Consider the following 21,467-nt stretch of genomic DNA (forward strand, 5'->3'; position numbering starts at 1 on the left):
GTTCAGGCAGGAAAATTCATCTGCGAGGCTTCTCTCGATGCGGGTTCCCTCATAGCCCGCTCGTCTGCCCTAGCTGTTTCTGTCAGGAGAGAGCTTTGGCTGAAGGTTTGGGCGGCGGACGCTGCCTCTAAGCGTTCTCTTACTGGGCTACCATTCACGGGCTCCCGTTTATTCGTGACCCATTTGGACGAGATTATTTCAGAAGCCACGGGTGGCAAGAGAACCCATCTTCTCCAGTCCAGAACCAAGGGCGCCTCTCGAGGCCGCTTTGGTTCATCCCGTTTTCGGTCCTCCAGGCCTCGATCGCAGCCGGTTCCTCCTCTGGCCCCTCCCAAGACAGACGCAAGAAGCCCTTTTTTCGGGGACAGCCCACCTGGCGCAAGTCACAGGCTGTCTGCCCCTCCACGGCCAAGCAGTCCCCCGCCTGAAGGTACGCCTCCACCTCCCGGGTGGGGGCCGCCTCCTCTTCTTCAGGGAAGTCTGGCTGGCTCATGTTTCCGACTCCTGGGCGCTCTAAATTGTATCCTCCAGATACAAAATCGAGTTTGCGTCTCTCCCTCCGGATCGTTTCTTTCTGTCCCGTTCTCCGCGGGACCCAGAGTGTGCGGCTGCCTTCTCCGCAGCCATTCACACCCTACTGGACAAGGGTCATCGCTCCCGTGCCTCCGTCGGACCGGTTCAAAGGGTTTTACTCGAACCTCTTTGTGGTCCCCAAAAAAAGAAGGCTCGGTGCGGACGATCCTAGACCTGAAACGGCTAAACCGTTTTCTCCGCCTTCGGCGATTCCGGATGGAGTCCCTCCGATCAGCTTTGGCTTCCCTGGAGAAGGGGGATTTTATGTCGTCAATCGTTATTCAGGACGCCTACCTCCACGTTCCGGTCGTTCGGTGTCACCATCGTTTCCTTCGCTTCGCAGTGGCGACGGCTCCTCGGATGTTCACCAAGGTCCTAGCCCCTGTCCTGGCCTTGCTCCACTCCAGGGGTGTTTTTCTGCTGCCTTACTTGGACGACGTCCTCATCAAGGCACACCTTCTTTTCTCAGACATCCTGCCAGCGTGGACCTCACTCTGGAGACCCTGGCACAGTTAGGTTGGCTTGTCAACCGTCCCAAGTCTTCCCTGACCCCCCTCCAGATGGTTGATCTTCCTGGGGATGCTGCTGGATACGGAGGTGGCGGAGGTCCGTCTTCCACCGGACAAGTGTCTGGCCCTCCACCGGTCAGTTCGCAATGTTCTCCACCGCTGCCCGTCCTTCTGATCCAGCATGCGGGTGTTGGGGCAAATGGTTGCCTGTTTTAAGGCGATTCCATTCGCACAGTTTCATTCCCGCACCTTTCAAAGGGCGATCCTCTCTGCCTGGGACAAGTCGCCGAAGAGTCTGGACCGGCCCTTCCATCTACCGCCCTGAGTTCGGGCCTCCCTCCACTGGTGGTTGCGGACCCCTCCAGGGGAAATCCTTCCTTCCAATGACCTGGCTGGTGGTTACCACCGACGCCATTCTCCTCTGGGCGGAAGCTAACGTTCCGGCCCTGTCATTTATATTCCAGGGGTTGAGAACTAGAAGGCGGACTTCCTCAGCCGGACCACCATCGACCCGGGCGAGTGATCGCTACACCCGGACGTGTTTGAGTCCATTTGCCTTCGTTGGGGGTCATCCGGATGTGGACCTCATGGCCTCCTTCAACCACAAGCTTCCCACCTTCCTGGCCAGGGCAAGGGATCCAAGGGCGTACGGTGCCGACGCCCTCGTTCTTCCGTGGCAAGAATTTTCCATTCTGTATGTTCTTCGGAAGATCGCGGCAGAAGGCATTCCCACAATCCTGGTCGCTCCAGATTGGCCTCGCCGGTCTTGGTACGCCATCCTGATGCTGCTCCTGGGAGATGAGCCGTGGCCGCTGCCTCTCGGAGAAGATCTCCTCTCTCAAGAACAGATCTTCCACCAGCATTTAAGGTCGCTACGTTTGACGGCGTGGCTCTTGAGACCGCCGTTTTGATGAGACGGGGATTTTCCGCAGATGTGGTTCGCACCATGATCCGCGCCCGGAAGCCTGCCTCGTCCAGGATCTATTATCGGACTTGGAGGTCTTACCTGGGATTCTGCGAGAATCTGGGCGTTCCCCCTCTCCGCTTCTCTCTCCCCACGGTTCTGTCCTTCCTCCAGTCCGGCCTGGGGCTGGGCCTCAGTTCCTTGAAGGGTCAGGTATCGGCGCTGTCCATCCTCTTCCAGCGTCCCCTTGCCCCTCTCGGACCTGTCAAGACCTTCATCCAAGGAGTGGCTCACTCGGTTCCTCCGTACCCGTTCCCAGATTCCACCCTTGGACCTGAATATTGTGCTCTCGGCGCTCCAAGCTTCCTCCTTCGAGCCGTTACGGAAGATCTCCCTACAACTTCTGTCCTGTAAGGTCGTGTTCCTTGTGGCCATCACGTCTCAGACGGGTGTCCGAATTGGCGGCCCTTTCTTGTTCTGAGCCTTTTCTGGTCTTTCACCAAGATAAAGCTGTTCTCTGTCCCGTTCCTTCCGAAGGTGGTCTCCGCCTTTCATCTCAATGAGGACATCGTCCTCCCCTCTCTGTGCCCCTCCCCTTCCCACCCCCGGGAACGGTAATATGCAAAATAGTTGTGGAGCCCCAGTTATGGGTTTCAACACAGTGATAGCCAGATATCCCTCAAAGGAAAGAAAACCAAGCAAAGTGGTGTCCCCATTACAGAGATACCAAATCCACCATATTAAGTGGCCCCTATGTCAAGATCCCGCTCTTTTACAAGCTTTAAGGATGTGACTGGGAAGACCTAAGCCAGTTATCCATCCACAGACAGCTGTTTAGGGGTGTTGCCCCTCATCAGTGTGGAGTAGGATTCTGGCTAACCGGGAGCAATGCCTTGGAGACTACTCCAAACAAAACAATGGCTGATCTTGGGGAGACCAGCTACAGAAAACGGGAACTGCACCGCTTGGACGTTGTTAGGGCCTTGAAGATTTACTTGGAGATCACTGGCTCCTTTCGGCGCACTGACTCTTTTTGTGGTTCCGGAGGGTCCACGCAAGAGGTTGGCGGCTATCGCCCACTTAATCAAATTGGCTATTGCTGAGGCTTACCGCGCCAAGGACAAGGTTCCGCCTTTCAGTTTCACCGCTCATTCCACCAGAGCGGTCGGTGCCTCTCCGGCCCTGTCAGCGATTTTATATTCCAGGGGTTGAGAGCTAGAAGGCGGACTTCCTCAGCCGGACCACCATCGACCCGGGCGAGTGATCGCTACACCCGGACGTGTTCGAGTCCAGGCAGCGGTTTCTTGATGCCTACGGTTGCTTGGCCTTGGGCTGTGGTCCATCCCCTCTTGGAATGCTCTCGGACGTCCTAAGGTCTCCTGTGCTCCCCAAAGAAATGGGCGAGAAAACAACAAGATTTTTGTATAACTCACCAGTAAAATCTCTTTCTCACTCTTCCTTGGGGGACACGGCACCCACCCATCGTTGGTTTGTTCTACAGGTTACGGTTTGGTTGCCCCTGTTGGGTAGCTGACTTGTTGGTTCCACTTTGTTGGTCATTGCCTTTTCTCACTACTTGGACACGCAACTGGCAGTCTCTCTCTCTCCAGGCTGAGGGTATAGCTGCTTGAGAAGGGGCTTAACAGTTTTCACTTAGTGTCACGCCTCCTAGGGAGCTGAGCTATACCCAAGGTCTCCTGTGTCCCCCAAGGAAGAGCGAGAAAGAGATTTTACTGGCAAGTTATACAAAAATCTCGTTTTTTCCCTGCAGTGGCAGCAAACCTTTCCCTGCCACAGAGGGGTATGTATGGTCAGATTCTGTCGCCCCAGGTTGCCTGTTTGTCATCAGCAATAATGGTCCCTTATTGTAATTGCATATTTTACTACTCTGTAACTTCAATCAGGGTACATACTAGTCACGACCTGTTGGTAAAAATTGGGATATTTACATATTTAATTAAAAAAAAATATTTTTATTTCTTCACATCCAGATCCACTGATGGATACTTTGATGTCTGAGCCGGTGAGACTGCCATCTGGAACCATCATGGACAGGTCAATCATTCTGAGACACCTCCTTAATTCATCTACAGATCCCTTCAATAGACAAACACTCACAGAAAACATGCTTGAACCAGGTAAGGCGTTTACTGCCCCCTACAGTCCGTACTCTCCTTGAATCAGTAAATATTCAAAGGTCACTTTTTTACACAGGAAGACCACATTTTAATAGGGTTCCTCATTTCTGCATTAGGCTGGGTTCACTCTTTGTTTCTGCTGTCCATTGAGCATTCTGCGCGAGGGGATACATTTGAAAGTTGTAAATAGTATTCAGACGTATCCTTTATTGCATCCATTAAATGTAATCAGATGAAACTGACTCCATTTGACTTGCTTTCTGTCACTGGTTACCTACTATAATGTAGTCTGTCAGTTATTGTGTAATAAATTCAATGACTAAAAGCAGGTAAAATGAAGTTCAACGTTCATTCTTTAGAAACAATTTTTTTGGCTTGTTAAAGTTGATGAATGCACAAAGGGATGCTCACTGGATAGCAAAAATTAAGTGTGAACCCAGCCTTAATAGTAGGTGACGTTACAGGACTAATGCTCTTTCAATAGGTTGCCTGGGATTTAAATATTGATGACAAATCCTCAGGCCAGGTCTTTGGTATCTGATCATTGGGGGCCTGACTCCCAGCATTTTCTGTTTGAAAGGGGCCGTTGTGCCTCTTCACAGTGTATACCAAGTAGGGTTGCACTGGGTATTGACCTTTTTAATACTCAATCAATACTTTTGCACTCTGATCGATACTGGGATTTGCTGTTTTCTGATACTAGGCTGCGCTACTGTGCAGCCTAGTATCTTTTAGAAAACATGTTGTACCGCCCTCGGCTAAAGTGGCTAATAGTTATTAAATCAAATTTGTTTTAAAAACACCAAAATATTAAAAGTTTAAATCACCCCGTTTCCTAATTTTACATATAAACAATAAAAAAGTAAACCTATTAGGTATCGCAGCGTCCGAAAAAGTCAAAACTATTAAAATATTTTAAAAAATCTCCTATGCGGTGAACGCCGTAACAGAATTTTTTTTTAAAAAAAACACGCGATTCACCATTTTATTTTTTGTCACCTTATTCCCCCACCCAAAAAAATAGGATAGGACTGTTCTATTATGGCCCGGACGTTACATAAAATGCTGAATGCATGCAGCTTTTTTGGTGTTTTAGTTTTTTTACATGGTATTGAGTATTGCAATACTTTTTTATGGTATCAAAATCAAATCAAAATATTTGGGTATCGTGACAACCCTAATACCAAGCACATCACAGTACATTGTATAGAAGCTGTGCTTGGTATTGCAGTTCACCCCCATTCAGCGGGTGAAGAAGAGACCACAGTACTCGCCTGACAGCTAATCTGCGGGGATGCCAGGAGTCAGACCCCATTATTGAAATATTGATGACTTGAGTCATAAAGATCTTCTGACATATTACCATGAATGAATTAAAGCATTTTCATTACATCTAGAGGTTACAGTCCTGTCCTGAAATATACACAGCATAGAACCACAGACATGTGCATTTAGACGTTTTCAGGACAGCTTTTCAGCCTCGGTGTTAGGATATTAGAAGAGTTTATGTTGTTAAATTAATATTGTTCTGTGTGTGGCCAGTATTGCTAGTTTTAGCAGTGTGGTGCTCTGTGAATTGTCACTTAAGGGTGTGGAATTCCCGTCCCATAATAGACTCCTGAAAAAGCATTGTCGTGTTTCTATGGCACACCTTTATGTATAACCGTTTTAATTTAGCTTGAGATGCTTTCATTAGGGTGGTAACTTACCAACTGACTCTAGGTGGGGTGCATTTCATTCCTACAATTAAATATATATGTTTGCTAGCAGGTAAAGTTAAACATCCACCCCAAGAAGGTATGAATTGTGTATATGGTCTCCACGTTATGTACTGCACTTACTGCAACTGCAGGGGAGATGTAGTGTATCATGCCAACCATTTAAAGAGGACCTGTCACCAGTGTTCCCTCTAAGCCTTGGCAGCTGCTGAGCGGGGTCGGCTCAGAGCTGGGCACAGCGCCATCAAAGGTGGGCGATAGGAAAACCTAAGATAATTGTCACTTCAAAGAGCATACAAACCTTAGCGCCATCCCATACAATACAGTATAACCCCTGCACCATCCCGTACAATATACAGTATAGTCCTCTCTGTGATCACTGGACATTGGTCTCCATATAAAAACCATACAGGGAAAAAAAAATCTTTGATCCAGAGAACTTACATAGAAAAACTAATAACCAAGAGGCTAAACAAAACCCAGTTTCTGACCCTTATGTTAAAACATAACTTTCATTTTATTGCTCTAATACCTAAACACCTAAAGGAAAAAAATAATTTAAAAAAGCTGCTGTTTCTCTAGATGACCTTATGTTGATAGTAGTGGTAATAGAGTCTCAAGGGTCTATAAAAGCATCTACACTATTTTTACAAATCATCGAGACTCTATTAACACTACTATCAACATAAGGTCATCTAGAGAAACAGTAGGTTTTATTTTTTTCCTTTCTCTTTAGGTGTTAAAATAGAACTTTAATTAGATTGCTCTAACACCTAAACACCTAAAGGGGGAAAAAAGAAAGACTGTGCTGGGCTGGCGGCGATGCTGTTGCTGTGGGCTGTGGCAGGGCCGGGGTGAAAAGGGGAGAAAAATACGTTATACAAAAGTCTGATAAATACCAGTGTGAATGAAGGACTGTTAAAAGGGGTTAATAACTACTGAAGGCCCTTCACAGTAGTTATTAACCCCTTTAAGCAGTCCCCCAGTCACAGTATTTATTAACCACCTCAGCAGTCCCCCCATTCACAGTATTTATTAACCCCTTCAGCAGTCCCCCCTTCACTGAAGAGGGGACTAGTGAAAGGGGTTAATAAATACTGTGAATGGGGGACTGCTGAAGTGGTTAATAAATACTGTGAATGGGGGACTGCTTAAAGGGGTTAATAACTACTGTGAAGGGCCTTCAGTAGTTATTAACCCCTTTAACAGTCCTTCATTCACACTGGTATTTATCAGACTTTTTTATAACTTATTTTTCTCCCCTTTTCACCCCCGGCCCTGCCACAGCCCACAGCAACAGCAGCGCCGCCAGCCCAGCACAGTCTTTCAATTTCTTTCAGACCAGACACGGCCACTACCTCAGCGAACTCTGTGCCCACGCTCCTCAGAGTTCCCTTCCTTCTCCCACGAATCCTGCAGCGCCAATAAGTGCACGAACAGCGGTGTGTGTGTGACGTCTGACGTTAAAGAACACAGTGACGACTGACGTTATGTAGGCACATAAGTCTGACGAGTGACGACAAGAGCTGGCATTTTGCCAGCAGCGTTAGCGAACTAGGCTGAGTGAGCGGGCATTATAAAATTGTGAGCGGGGCCACAATAATTGCTGCGCGGCCGCCCACCCGCGCAGCTTAGAGGGAACACTGCCTGTCACCTCTCCTGACATGTCTGTTTTTAGTAACCACTTGCATTCCCCATGTAATAACAATTCTGGAGCATGTTTTCTTATGAATCTATGTTGTACCTTTCTGCTCTTACTATTACTGTTGGAAGTTAAAGGTACATATAGGTGTTAGACTATGGGGTTATTCACACTAGGGTTGTGTCGATACCAAAATTTTGATTCGGTTTCGATACTATAAAAAAGTATTGCGATACTCTATACCACGCAAAAAAACACACCAAAAAAAGCTGCTTGCATTCCGTATTTTATGGAACGTCCGGCCCATAATAGAACAGTCTAATCCTAATTTTTGGGGGGAATAAGGTGACTAAAAAAAAATCGCGCATTTTTTTTTTTTCTGTTACCACGCTCACCGCATAGGACATTTTTTAAATATTTTAATAGTTTGGACTTTTCAGGACGTGGCGATATGTTTGTTTATTTATATATTTTATATGTAAAATTGGGAAAGGGGGTGATTTATACTTGATATTTTCTTATCTGAGGGGAAGGGGCGCACTGCGCCACTGATGATTTTAATATTGGGGGGAGGGCGTACTGCGCCACCAATGTTAATATAATTAACATTTAATAAAGTAGACGGGTGCGGTACTTGAGGGGTTAACTGCCGCTAATTGCAGCTCCCCGCGAGCACACGCCTCCGGAATTTGTATCAAACATTTACTTTCTCGCTCGTATCATTGGGGGACACAGGACCGGTATAGCTGCTGCTGCCACTAGGAGGCGACACAAGGCTGAAAAGTGATAACTCCTTCACTGACGGATATACCTTCTCCAGCCTGAAGAGAGCATATCAGTTTTTAGCTTAGTGTCGTAGGAGGCAGGCTTCCTTTTTGTAATTTTTTTTATTTATTTATTTAATCTTTTTTCCTTTTTAGGTAGGGGAAACAGAGGCCCTAGCCCCTCTGTCTACCCCGGGAGCAAAGCCGGTGTCAGATTCCCTCACCGCTCGACTTCCCACAAGAAGCAATGGTGGACCAGGGCAGCCCAGCTCCCCTGCTTCCCGCCAGCCAAAGGGTCACCTGGATCCGGCAAGACCCCCTGTCATTCCAGTCTCTTGCCACTTCGGGTGCCAGCTGCTGAAGAGGTGACCCTGCTGGTACTCTGAGGTGGAGAGGATGAAGATGGGGTGAGTAACCAGGATTGGGTGAGTATTATCCTGCACCCCTTTCCCCCTCTTTGTCACCACATTAGGGTAGGTGATTTAGATTCTTTAATTCTTGTCAGGGTCAGCGAGGTAGTTAGGGACGCTGGGATGCATGTCTGAAGGGTGGCCCGCGCTGTTACAGCGTCCCCTGGTACCTCCCTGCTGGCCACGTTTCACTTTAGGCCCAGGCTTCCCGGATTTCGGGCTCCGGCCCACACTGGCTTTTTCCTGGGCCGCGGTATGCTCCAGCGGACTCCTTTCATGCTCCGGGTCCCTCCGTTCTCCGGCCAACCAGAAGTGCCTCCCGGTCGGCCGCGTGCCGAAAATTTAGACCCTGGCTTCTGTGGAGTGTAGGCCGTAATCGGCGCTTCCCACAGTGATGCGAGGAGGCGGGGCTAGGCTTCCTGCTGCGGCTCTGACAACTCAGCAGGTCCGCAGCCATCCACGTGGATCCAGCTTCAGCCAGCAGCACGATTCTTCAGGGACCACAGGGCCTGAGTCCCCTGCATGCTGGTAGGACGGTTCCTTCCCTCTACAACCTTGAGAACAGTAGTGGGCAGCCATGTCCGATCTCACTAGTGACCTCCACATGCCAACAGCCGCGACTTATTATGCATGTGTGAAATGCAAAATTGAGTTCCCTCGCTGCCAGCCGGACTCTATATGATCTGCATGCTGTGCGCCCACACAGGTTCTGCCCCCCCAGCCTACTCAGCCGTATGACCGCGTGGGACCGCATTGGGCCCGTGCCTTATCTCTGGCAATGGAGGACCTCTCTAATAATAATATCCCAATCCGCCCTCTCTCTCATGGGTCGTTTGGTTGATAAATCTCCACCTGCGCAGTCCGCGCCCTCCTCAGGAGAGCGCCTTAAAAGGGGCAGACCTTTGCACAAACGGCCCAGAGCAGGACGTCATTCCACCTCTGACGCCTCAGCATCCCCTCCCCCCATGGGGCACGCTCTGAGGCATCCTCCCTCCCAGGGGAAGTTTTGTCCGATGGGGAGATGGGTGACTCAGTCTCGGATATGGATCCAGAACAATCTTTCAAGGTTGCTTACATGGTGGAAAGCTTAGTTTCTGCTGTCTGTGGCACCTTCCAGGTGCCTGATGACTCGCCCTCCAAGAGTCACAAGGGAGTTTCTTTTCTCCGTTCCAGGACAAACTCCTAAAGCCTTCCCCCTTGCATGACTACTTTTCGGTTGTCACTGCCAAGGCGTCGAACCATCCAGATCGTCGCTTTATCACGTCCAAGCGGCTTGATCTGCTTTATCCCTTTTCCGGCAGATTGGGTGACTAAATGGTCCTCTCCTCCCAAGGTGGACCCTCCAGTAGTGCGCCTCGCCAAACACACCGCCATTCCGGTGGCCGATGGCTCAGCCCCTCAGGATCCTGTGGATCGCCATATGGAGTCTTGGACGAAGTCCATTTTTGCGGCAAGTGGCTCAGCGCTTCGGCCCATTTTCACCTCCGCTTGGGTGGCTAAGGCAGTCTCGGAGTGGGCACTCAGGTTAAACCAAGACTTGGCGGTGGACCTCCCTCTAACTGAGCTCCAGTGCTTGGCTCTGCAGATCTCACAGGTGGGGAAGTACCTCTGTGAGGCTTCCTTAGACGCGGGTGCACTTGTTGCCTGCTCATCAACTTTCACGGTAACCTGGAGGCGCGAACTCTGGCTTACGGCTTGGGCAGCGGACTCTTTGTCAAAGCGTTCCCTTACCAGCCTTCATTTTGCTGGCTCCCGATTATTCGGGGCCCGGCTAGATGAAATTATTTCCGAGGGTACGTGCAGTAAAAGTGCCCACCTCCCACAAGGCAAATCCAGGCGCACGTTTCGCGCTAAGCAGACAAGTGCCCAGACCTTTCGCCGCTTCTCTGGCGCGCATTTGACAGCATGAGCCTCTCCCAGGTCCTCTACGCAGGACCAGCGGAAGAAGCCATTCTCAGGCCTCAACCAGCCTGGCACCCGCGGGCACATCCTTTCTGTCCCTCGACCGGCAAGCAGTCCTCTGCATGAAGACATGCCCCCACCCTATTGGGGGGGGGGGGTCGCCGCCTACTCTTTTTTTCAGGAAGGGTGGCGGGCCCACGTCTCAGACGTGTGGGTGCTCGAAATAGTAACTTCGGGTTACAAGATCGAGCTTGCGTCCCCTCCTCTATCAATCTCTCCTTGTGCGGGGGGTGATCTCCCCAGTTCCTTTGACGGAACAATTCACAGGTTTTTATTCAAACCTGTTTGTCGTCCTCCGCATTGCAGTGGGGCCCCATCACTACCAGTTCGTAGCCCTTCCATTTGGCTTGGCGACGGCACCACGAGTCTTCACGAAAGTACTTGCTCCTCTCCTGGCACTTCTTCGTACCAGGGGCTTCACCCTGATTCCCTATCTGGACGACATCTTGGTCGTAGCAGCAACCTCACAACGAGGACAGTCTGCGTATCACTCTGGATACCCTGGCGCGGGTCGCTGACTGGTGAACTTCCAGAAGTCTTCCTTATCTAGGCATGATCCTTGACACGGCCGCAGCGTTGGTGCGCCTCCCTCTGGACAAGCGGCTAGCCCTCCTGCGGTTTATCCGACTTCTCCTCTGGCACAGGTGCACATCGATCCGGTTTTGCATGAAGGTCTTGGGTGCAATGGTCGCTTCTTTCGAGGCAGTTCCACTTGCAAAATTTCACACCCGTCCCCTTCAACTGGCGATTTTGTCGTCCTGGGACAAGTCACTGGAATCCTTGGACCATCACATCGTTCTGGCCCTAGGGGTGCGTTTGGTACTCAGCTGGTGGCTCTTGGCCCAAACTTTGGAGTCTGGGAAATCCTTTCTCCCGGTCTCATGGACAGTCATAACAACCGATGCCAGTCTTCAAAGTTGGGGCAGAGTTTTCCCGTCCCGGACAGTCCAAGGCGTATAGACTCAATCGGAATCCAGACTACCAATCAACATCCTGGAGCTCCGGGCCATTCATCTGTCCCTCCTCAATTGGACCCCTCTCCTGAGGGGCCGCTGATTTGGATCCAGTCAGACAACGCTACGGCTGTGGCTTACATCAATCATCAAGGGGGAATCCGCAGTCAGCGGTGATGGAGGAATCTGCCAGAATCCTGCAGTGAGCGGAGACGCATGTTTCAGCTCCATCGGCGGTCTACATTCCGGGACTGGAGAATTGGACAGCGGATTTCCTTAGTCGGACGACTGTGGATCCGGGAGAGTGGTCCCTACACCTGGAGGTGTTCGACTTCATTTGTCTCCATGGGGCCAACCAGGAGTGGACTTGATGGCGTCCAAGCTCAACAACAAGCTCCCTGCCTTCTTCTCTCGGACAAGATATCCCCGGACGTGTGCTGTTGACGCACTAGTAGCCCTATGGGACCCTTTCTCTCTACTGTACGTCTTCCCTCCTGCCCAGGATAACGATGGAGGACATCCAGACGATTCTTATCGCTCCGGATTGGCCCCGTCACGCGTGGTACGCCCTCCTCCTCCTCCTCCCTCCCTCCTCCCTCCTTCCCTTTCTACAATCGGGCCTGGATTTGGGTCTTGTTCTTAGTCCCTTAAAGAGACAGGTGTCGGCGCTGTCAATTTTTTTTTTTCCAGCGTCCTTTAGCACAGGAATGCCCAACCTGCGGCTCTCCAGCTGTTGCAAAACTACAACTCCCTGCATGCCCAGACAGCTTACAGCTATTAGCCTACAGCAGGGCATAGTGGGAGTTGTAGTTTTACAACATCTGAGGGGCCACAGGTTGAGCATCCCTGCTTTAGCAGAATAGACCCCGGTCAAGACCTTTCTACAAGGGGTGGCTCACACTGTTCCTCCCTATTGCCCCCCTTACCCTCTGGGGACTTAAACCTTGTCCTTGGTTCCCTCCAATAGGCTCCTTTTGAGCTTCTGGACGCAGTTTCCGTCCATCCATCAGGCGTGTTTCGGATTTGGCGGCGCCTTCTTGTAAGGAGCCTCTTCTCATTCTGCTCCAAGATAAGGCAGTGCTCCGCCCAGTACCTTCATTTAGCCAAAGTTAGTCTCTGCCTTCCATTTCAACAAAGACATCATTCTCCCTTCGTTCTGTCCCTCTCCCTCACATACTAGGGAGCGAGCTCTCCATCAGTGGGATGTGGTTCGGGCTCTGAGAATTTACTTATGCATTTCTAGGTCGTTCCGCTGTACGGACTCTGTTAGTTATTCCTGAAGGTCCTCGCAAAGGCTAGGCATCCTCCAAGGTGACAATTGCCAGGTGGATTCATTTGGCAATTGCTGAGGCAATTTTCCATGAGCGTGTGGTTCTTCCCTCCCATGGACTGCTTTGGAACATCCCACGGTCCTGTGTCCCCCAATGATACGAGAGAGAAAGCAAGATTTTTGTGAACTCACCTGTAAAATTTCTTTCTCACTTAGTTCATTGGGGGACACGGCTCCCACACATTGATTTCTATGTTACCGCAAGTAATGGCGGTTGATTTGCCAGTATGGTCCTCAGTTCTGGTTCGGTCCGACTGGCATTTGTTGGGTTATTGGTGGTTTCAGTATGTTATTTTTTTATTTTATTTTTTTCTACTCTTGCTTGGGCACAAACTGATATGCTTTCTCCAGGCTGGAGGGGGTATAGCCAGCAGGGGAGGAGTTATCACTTTTCAGCCCAGTGTCGCCTCCTAGTGGCGGCAGCAGCTATACCCACGGTCCTGTGTCTCCCAATGAACTAAGCGAGAAACTGATTTTACAGGCGAGTTCACAAAAATCTTGTTTTCATTGGTGGCGCAGTAGCCTCTCCCTCTCTCCTCATTGGTGGCAGCAGCACAGGGGGGAGGGAGAGGGTGCTTCCTTCTCCCCTGTGCTGCTGAGGAGAACACGGAGCACGCTGACAGCAGCATGCTCCTTGTTCTCTTATACTAGACTGCGCAATAGCAAAGCCTAGTATCAAAAAAGGCAAATCCTAATATCAAGGTCGATACCAGGCAAAAGTATCGATTGGGTATCGAAAAATCGATAGCCGAAACAACCCTAATTCACACAGCATTTTTTTTTTTTTTTTACGTCCAGTGAATAATGGATGTAAAAAAAATAGAGCATATTCTGTCCTGTCTGTTTTCCCTGATGGACAGCCCCATACAATTGAAGGGGATTGTTTTTGACATCCATTTCTCAGAAAGGCACCAGTGGAAAATTTTTTTTTTACTGTAGTGTGAATGGAGCCTAAGGGTCCATTCATACATCTGCAAAATGGGTCCGCAAAATATGCGGACAGCACACCGTGTGCTGTCTGCATCCGCACTTCCATTCCGCGGCCCCGCAAAAAATAGAACATGTCCTATTCTTGTCCGCAGCCACGGACAAGAAAAGCATTTCTATCATAGTGCCGGCCATGTGCGGTCCGCAAATTGTGGAACGCACATGGGCCGGAGTCCGTGTTTTGCGGATCCGCAATTTGCGGACGTGTGAATGGACCCTTAAGCTGTACATATTCTTATCCAGCAAAATTAACTAATTGCATTATTTCAGTGCCAGAACTTAAGGAGAGAATCCATGCATGGATGAGAGATAAACACAGTGCTGACCAATGACGTGGTGAAGAATTGCAGAGAGGTTTGTCATTTTTGGAGGCAGCCACAGCAGATGAATCCCTGTACATATATTTAAATAATATCACATCCATCGACAAGCTCACCCAATGAGGAATAAACAAAAGGGGATTATATTTTCTTAAAAAAGGCCAGCAATTACAGCCCAGAAGGCGGAGACCTTCAGTTCATCCGTGGTGGAGAGCAGGTGGACAGAAAACATCATGGTTTCACTACAAGCTGGCAACAAGCTGACTGCAACAATGTATCATTTTTTTTTTTTGTATTTTTTTTATATTTTTTTTTTTGTTTCTGCTGCTACAACACCCTTCCCTTTATTTTCCCCTTCTCTCTCTGTTCTCCACTGTGAAAGTCTACAGGAAATATCTGAAAATCCATATTGGGCTAAGATCTGTCTTGGCACTCACATTGTTAACTCCGCCTCCTCCTCCAAGATGCGCTATGATGGTTGTGGGACCCAAAGCAAAGTCTGATTTGTGAAGCGCTTTTTTATGATTCTTATCTGTATAATATATGATATATATTACCAAATATATATTGATATATTATGAGTATATTTGTTTTAAGCTTGGCGACTGCAAATGTTTTATCACAGGCTTTAGATTCTCAATTTCTTCCTTTCTTTATGCTTTCATGTGCAGCAAAAAAAAGTTTTTTTTTGAAAGAGCAGCAATTTTTTTTAATTTTATTTTTTATTGCTTGCTTTCTTGAGATTGAGGGGAGGTAACAGTATGACATGTGACACCCCAACCTTGCTTTGCACCCTCTCTTCCTATGTGAGAGGATAATGCCCTGTTTGCGAAATCTCAGTTTGCACCTATTGTTTAGCCTTACCAAAGTGATTGGTGCCAGGGGGACTGGCGATGTGCAAAGGTTTCCTTTTTCTTTTTTTTTTTTTTTTTTTTTTTTTAATGAAACCTTTTTGTATTACTGCCCTCCACAGCATACTTGAATTCCTGTACTCTCTTCAAGTGGAAAGGCAGGGAACTTTTAAAGTTAAACTTGTAAAAAGAAAAAAATTGTGTTTCCCCTATTTTCAGTTTTCCTTCAGAAACGACTCCCTCCTTCCCACTGAGTTATGGATTCTGGGAAAAACAAAACAAAAAAAAATAAAAAAAATAAATGATAATATTGCAGAGACTGTGCACAGAGTGTTTTTTTGTTTTTTTTGTTAATCTATGCATTGGCAGGTGCAATTACATTCTCACAGGGTGGGCCACAGGAAAGGGGTTTTCCATCCATTGAGTGGAGTTGAGCTGTGATACCAGATGTAACCCTAGAACAGGCCTATTTTGTGATTGTGTGGTAGAAAAAAACACACACAAAACTGCATGCTGTTTTCCTGCGAGTCATTGCGGTTTTGCACTACTGTTTTTACCCACACGGCTTGTACAGGTTAGAGGGAGTTCACATCATCGTTATTTTTCTGTTCTGATTCCCAAGAAGAACTGAGAAATCAAAGAAAAAGAAATCCTGCAAAAAAAAATAAAAAATTTGAACAATAGCGCTGGAGGGGTTACAAAAAAAAATTATAATAATTTATCTCGCCTTAATCCACGTGCTTGCGCACGTGCAGGAAAAGGACCTGTGGTGACGTCACTCCGGTCATCACTTGGTCAGTCAAATGATCTTTTACCATGGTGATGGATCATGTGATGGCCCATGTGATGACCGGAGTGACGTCACCACAGGTCTTTTTCCTGCACACAGCAAAAAAGAAGACAGAAGAGATTCCGGCTGCGCGAGCAAGTGAATTAAGGTGAGTTAAATTTTATTTCTTTTTTTTTTTTTAACCCCTCCAGCGCTATTGTACTATGCATTCTGTATTCAGAATGCTATTATTTTCCCTTATAACCATGTTATAAGGGAAAATAATACAATCTACCCAGCACCTAACCCAAACCCGAACTTCTGTGAAGAAGTTTGGGTACCAAACATGCCGATTTTTCTCACGCGAGTGCAAAACGCATTACAATGTCTTGCACTCTCACAGAAAAATCGCGCATGTTCCTGCAACGCACCTGCACCTTTTCCCGCAACGCCCGTGTGAACTCAGCCTTAGGGAGAGCTGCAGCAGAAGGGACAGGTAGTGTAGGGACAGCAATTGTTTAGTGTTAGAGACCCAAAAGTCCTTTTTAAGGACTATTGTTTTATCTGGCTGCAATATATATTATTAGTGCAACCTGTGCTAAATTGCGTGCAGTTGTTTGGCCGCTGCTGACAGTGACACAACCTCTGCTACATCTGTTGTGTTACATTAGCAAAATAATATTAGCAAAGACAGATGCTTCCTAAACCCTCAAACTGATGTTAAAATTGAGAGATTAGCCAACATATCCTACTGTGGACTTATTATTTTGCTATATTGGTTATGACAGCCACATAATTGCTATCTTGTGTAGGATGTTTATTGTGGTCCGCTGCGGGCATCCTCCACTGTATGCATTTTTGCTGGGGATCGCCATTAGCAACGGGTCACAAGTGCAGGATTTGCTCCCCTGTATATACATGCACAACTGCATATGGGTTTGAGCACTTCCTGCCTGTGTAACACCATGCCATTTTTTATTTGTTTGTGTTACATTAGTGCATCCTAAATATCTGTGACATTCAGCGCATTTGTTTGGCCGCTGGTGACGACCTCTATAAGAAGAGACCGAGGGGATATGATAGAAACTTTTAAATACATAAAGGGAATCAACTCGGTAAAAGAGGAGAGCATATTTAAAAGAAGAAAAACTACCACAAGAGGACACAGTTTTAAATTAGAGGGGCAAAGGTTTAAAAGTAATATAAGGAAGTATTACTTTACTGAGAGAGTAGTGGATGCATGGAATAGCCTTCCTGCAGAAGTGGTAGCGGCAAATACAGTGAAGGAGTTTAAGCATGCATGGGATAGACATAAGGCTATCCTTCATATAAGATAGGGCCAGGGACTATTCATAGGATTCAGATATATTGGGCAGACTAGATGGGCCAAATGGTTCTTATCTGCCGACACATTCTATGTTTCTATGTTTCATTACCTGCGCTACATCTCCTGTATAATGTTTGTGCATCCTAAATATCTGTGAAATTCAGTCTAATATATTTGCGCATACACTTACAAAACCTGCGCTACTGTACGTGTGACATACTTGCAAGCATATATACCATTTAATATACTCAAGGCGAGCAGTAAGGGACGGGGAAGAGGCTGTGTTGCTGATGGTGCACGCAGAGGCTGCGGTGAAACTGCCTGCTGCCAGAGCACAAGAAACACACTTATCCATGATACCTAGCTTCATATCCCAGTTTGCAGGGTGGCGCAGGACTCCGCTCTCGAAGTCACACCAGTGCGACCAGGTGGTCGGTTGGATTGCAGCAGATAATGCCTCCTGTCGGTTAAGCATCACCCTGTCTTCCACAAAATATAAACCTAGAGTGTTGTTATACAAACAACAAATAATTGCCCATTGTATTAAAAAAAATATATACTTTATTTCATTATAATAAACAAATCATGATTATGAAAATATTGGAGATAACAAAGAAGAGTATGAAGAGTCAGCAAAAAAACCAGATGCCGCAATCCACTGGCCAGTGTCTCTGCTACTCGCCAATAGATGGAACACATGTCACGTATACCAATATTATGCAGTAGGGTGATTCACAGAAAAATAGCACACAATTGTGACTGTTCAAATATTGTAGCTGTGATCATCACTTTAGTGCATAGCCGCCAGATAAGTCTCACTAGAGTCTAGTAATGCAAAAGTAAAAGATGAAAAGATATGTGGGGCTCTCACATAAGTGAGACCACGCGCATCAAACTTTATTGTAAAGGCTATGAAGGAGCTCATCTGTGGGCACCCGATAGAAAACTTAAGGCATACCATAAGACCTGATGGAGGGTAAAGTCAGCAGGCACGGGACAGGCTGGCTTCCACAAAGTCTAGTCTCAGTAGCCAAGAGTCTGGTCAACAGAATCCTCACCCTGATCCTCCTTCCTCCCACCATGGAGTGTCTTGGCAAACAAGTGATCCCACACTCTGCTATTCCGAGGAGCTCTTTTCAGAACCATTCCTTGATTTGGGCCTCTCGCCAAGCCCGCTTGAAGAGGGACATGAGGAGATCTTGTGCACTGATTCCCAAACTCTTGAGCATCCACAGTCAGAAGAAGATAAGTCAACGGCAATTAGTGTCTCAAGAGGTTGATGCTGAGGATGAGACAGTTGTCAATAATTGAGGTTCTTGTTAATTCAACAAGTCAGGAGGATGACCAGAGTGAGGAAGAGGAGGTGGTGGACAATGAAATCACTGACCCAACCTGGGAAGGCTGGCAAGCCGAGTGAGGACAACAGTACAGAGGGGGAGGGATCCGGAACAGACTGGAAGAGGCAGTGGGGTGGGAGAAGGCGGGCCACACCAAACAGGCCCGCAACTGTTCTCCAGAGCACCCCCTTGCGGAAATCTCCGTTGCCAAGGGGTAGGTGTTCCGCAGTCTGGCACTTTTTATAAGGATAGTGTGGATGATAAAAGAATTGTCATTTGCAACTTGTGCCCTACCAAAATGAGCAGGACCGTGAACACTAGCAACCTCACCACCCCCAGCATGATCTGCCACATGGCATCAAAGCACCCTAATAGGTGGTCTAAACGCCGGGGTCCACAATCAGTGTCTGCGGGTAACACCACTGCCTCCTCTTCCCCTGTGTTAGGTGCTGGCCAATCCCCTGTCCAAGACGCAGGCCCGGATGCCTCCCGCCATGCACCTGGACCTCTGCAAGCACCATCAGCTAGCACATCCACTTCTGTGTCTCAGCGCAGCGTACAGATGTCCATACCCCTGGCCTTTGAACGAAAGCGCAAATACCCAAAAGCCATAGCACTAAATGTGCACCTTTCCAAATTGCTGTCCTTGGAAATGTTGCCATTTAGGCTTGTAGACACTGAGGCTTTCCGGAGCCATCCCTCGTTACTCAGTCCCCTGCCGCCACTATTTTTCCCGGTGTGCCATCCGTGCCTTACACCAGAATTTGTCACGTAAAATCACCCTTGCCCTGACTAATGCAGTGTTTGGGAAGGTCCACTTAACAACTGACACATGGACAAGTGCTTTTGGCCAGGGACGCTACATTTCCCTGACTGCACACTGGATGAACGTTGTGGAGGCCGGAAGCGAGTCGTACCCTGGATGCCACAGGTGCTACCGACGCCAAGGATTGCAGGCCCTACTTCCATCAGGATTTCAGACACCACCTACATTAGTGGCTGCAACCAATCCCCCCTCCCCCCCCCCCTTTCTCCTCCTCTACCTCCACCTCTGAATTCTCATCTTGCAGCACCAGTCAGCCATCAGTCATGATATCGCCGTTTGCTCTTTTGTCTCGTTATCACAACCGAAAACGACCGCCAGAAGTACAATCGGGAAATCCTTGGTGATGTGTGCGCAATTCCTCCAAAATAACATCACAGAGACGTTCTCAAGTAGAATCCAATAATGTGCCTGCTTCCAACAGCTAGGCGTGGTTTATTTATACCAGAAGATGGGAGGTGGTCTTACAATCATGACCAATAGGGAGACAGGTTATGGTATGAAGTGATTGGCTGGCGAAGATGTGAATGATCGCGCGCACAGTTATTCGCGCCCTTTCCGTTGCCGCGCTTATCCTTGTGGATGAAGAAACCTTTGTTTGATGGTCCCCATCCCTCACACCTCAGCCAGTGCCATGCCACTGGTATCCTGAAGTAACACCAGGCCGGGCACAAATTAGCTACAGGTCAGGACGACCAGACCATTGTGCGAATGTTTCTGCGCGATGCGAACGTGAACGAATCTGCGCATCTCCATAGGATAGATGGCGACCATATGGCGAACAATAATATTTCCACAACAGTTCCCCCCCCCCCCCCTTTTTCGCCATATGTCGTCATTTCAGCGGCTCCCTAACACTACAATCGCTCAAACAAGACCTCTAAAGGGAATAAACATGTAAAGGGGAACATGCTACACCACAGATGAACTAACAAGAAGAACCTGGCCTAGCATTCTTGGGCCTCTTCGGTTGCTTGACCGCGACGTCCGGCAAGGGTGGTGACAGTGAAAAGTCTCTAATAAAGAAATGCCTTCAAATGAAAGGGTGATTCTCCATGACTGTTCCTTAAAATGCGGTGGTTCTTCTTAGGTCGGTTCTCCTGGAGTAAGAATTTGGTTGCTCCGGGCGATGGTTCTCTGTGATCATAACGTGGTCCTCTGAATGGCTCCTTGCGACTCGATTCATCGAGCAGCAGGTCGTTCTCACCGCCACATAGAAAAGAAATAGAAAGCACAGCAGTAACAGGACATACACTCCTATTTCCTTAAGCCACGATCCTATAGAAAACAACATATCACCAAAGCCCCCCAGATCTTTAAAGGGATTCCAACCTTCATCAGCAATCACACGTGCTTGCCCCTGTAACGCCTTAACTCTATATAAATGGGCCTGGACCTTGTCACCAGTATCTCCAAACCCAGGTGCAGCAATCCTCCTCGATGATTTCACAGAAACCCCCCTTTTCAGCTAAAAGATAGTAGAGAGCCATGTCTCGTTGAACATCTCATCCACTATGGTAGAAAATTTGTTCAGCCGCTTCATAAGTTTTATACCCCATCCGGTCCATGCCGGAAACCATACCCAAGCATGGTCCCCTGCAGATAACAGCTCCCTCCTAGTCCTTCTTCCCATACTCGCCCTCCTCTGCACCATCAGATCCTTGTGACCATCAGCAATGTAGGAGGCGGGGACTAACCTGACTAAGGAGCATGACCCTCTAGCATTCGTTGGAATTACTTTGTAAGCAGCCTGCCTACACAAGAAGTAATAGGGCCCAGTTAGAGAGACACAAAGGTCATTAGGGGTCCGGTTACGGGAGTTGAGCAACATCTGGATGGATAAAGGGATTGCTGCACCGTCCTGAATGTCACACCCTTCCCCCTAGCAGATATAGTCGTGTCTGGTGGTTAGGTTGTTACGGTCAGGGATTCTATGGTCGATCTGGACAGTGATTCCAGATGGGCATTTCGGTCTGACCCATGGACTTGGCTCCAAATCCCCAAATCCAGAGCTGAAAATAAAACAAATCTGGGGTCGCCCTAATTGACCGGATACCCACACTGGTCTACTAAGCCTACTACAAGTCTCAGGGCTGAAATCAAGACCATAAGTGACGTTACCATCTAAGTATGTATGGTTGAACTCTATG

At 48.1% G+C, this 21,467-nt stretch overlaps 1 protein-coding gene across 2 annotated transcripts in view; it reads left to right on the forward strand.

The window, feature by feature from the left end:
* Positions 1-15,376, forward strand: part of UBE4B (ubiquitination factor E4B) — an 87,083-nt gene extending 71,707 nt beyond the window's left edge. For both annotated transcript variants that reach the window (XM_044282046.1, XM_044282047.1), the window contains 2 exons: positions 3,978-4,124; positions 14,161-15,376. In XM_044282046.1, the coding sequence (XP_044137981.1) occupies positions 3,978-4,124; positions 14,161-14,222 (209 nt within the window). In that variant the 3' untranslated portion in view covers positions 14,223-15,376. The remainder of the gene's footprint in view (positions 1-3,977; positions 4,125-14,160) is intronic.
* Positions 15,377-21,467: the final 6,091 nt, after the last annotated feature.

The sequence above is a fragment of the Bufo gargarizans genome, chromosome 2 (genome assembly GCF_014858855.1).
Source record: "Bufo gargarizans isolate SCDJY-AF-19 chromosome 2, ASM1485885v1, whole genome shotgun sequence".
Lineage (NCBI taxonomy): Eukaryota > Metazoa > Chordata > Amphibia > Anura > Bufonidae > Bufo > Bufo gargarizans.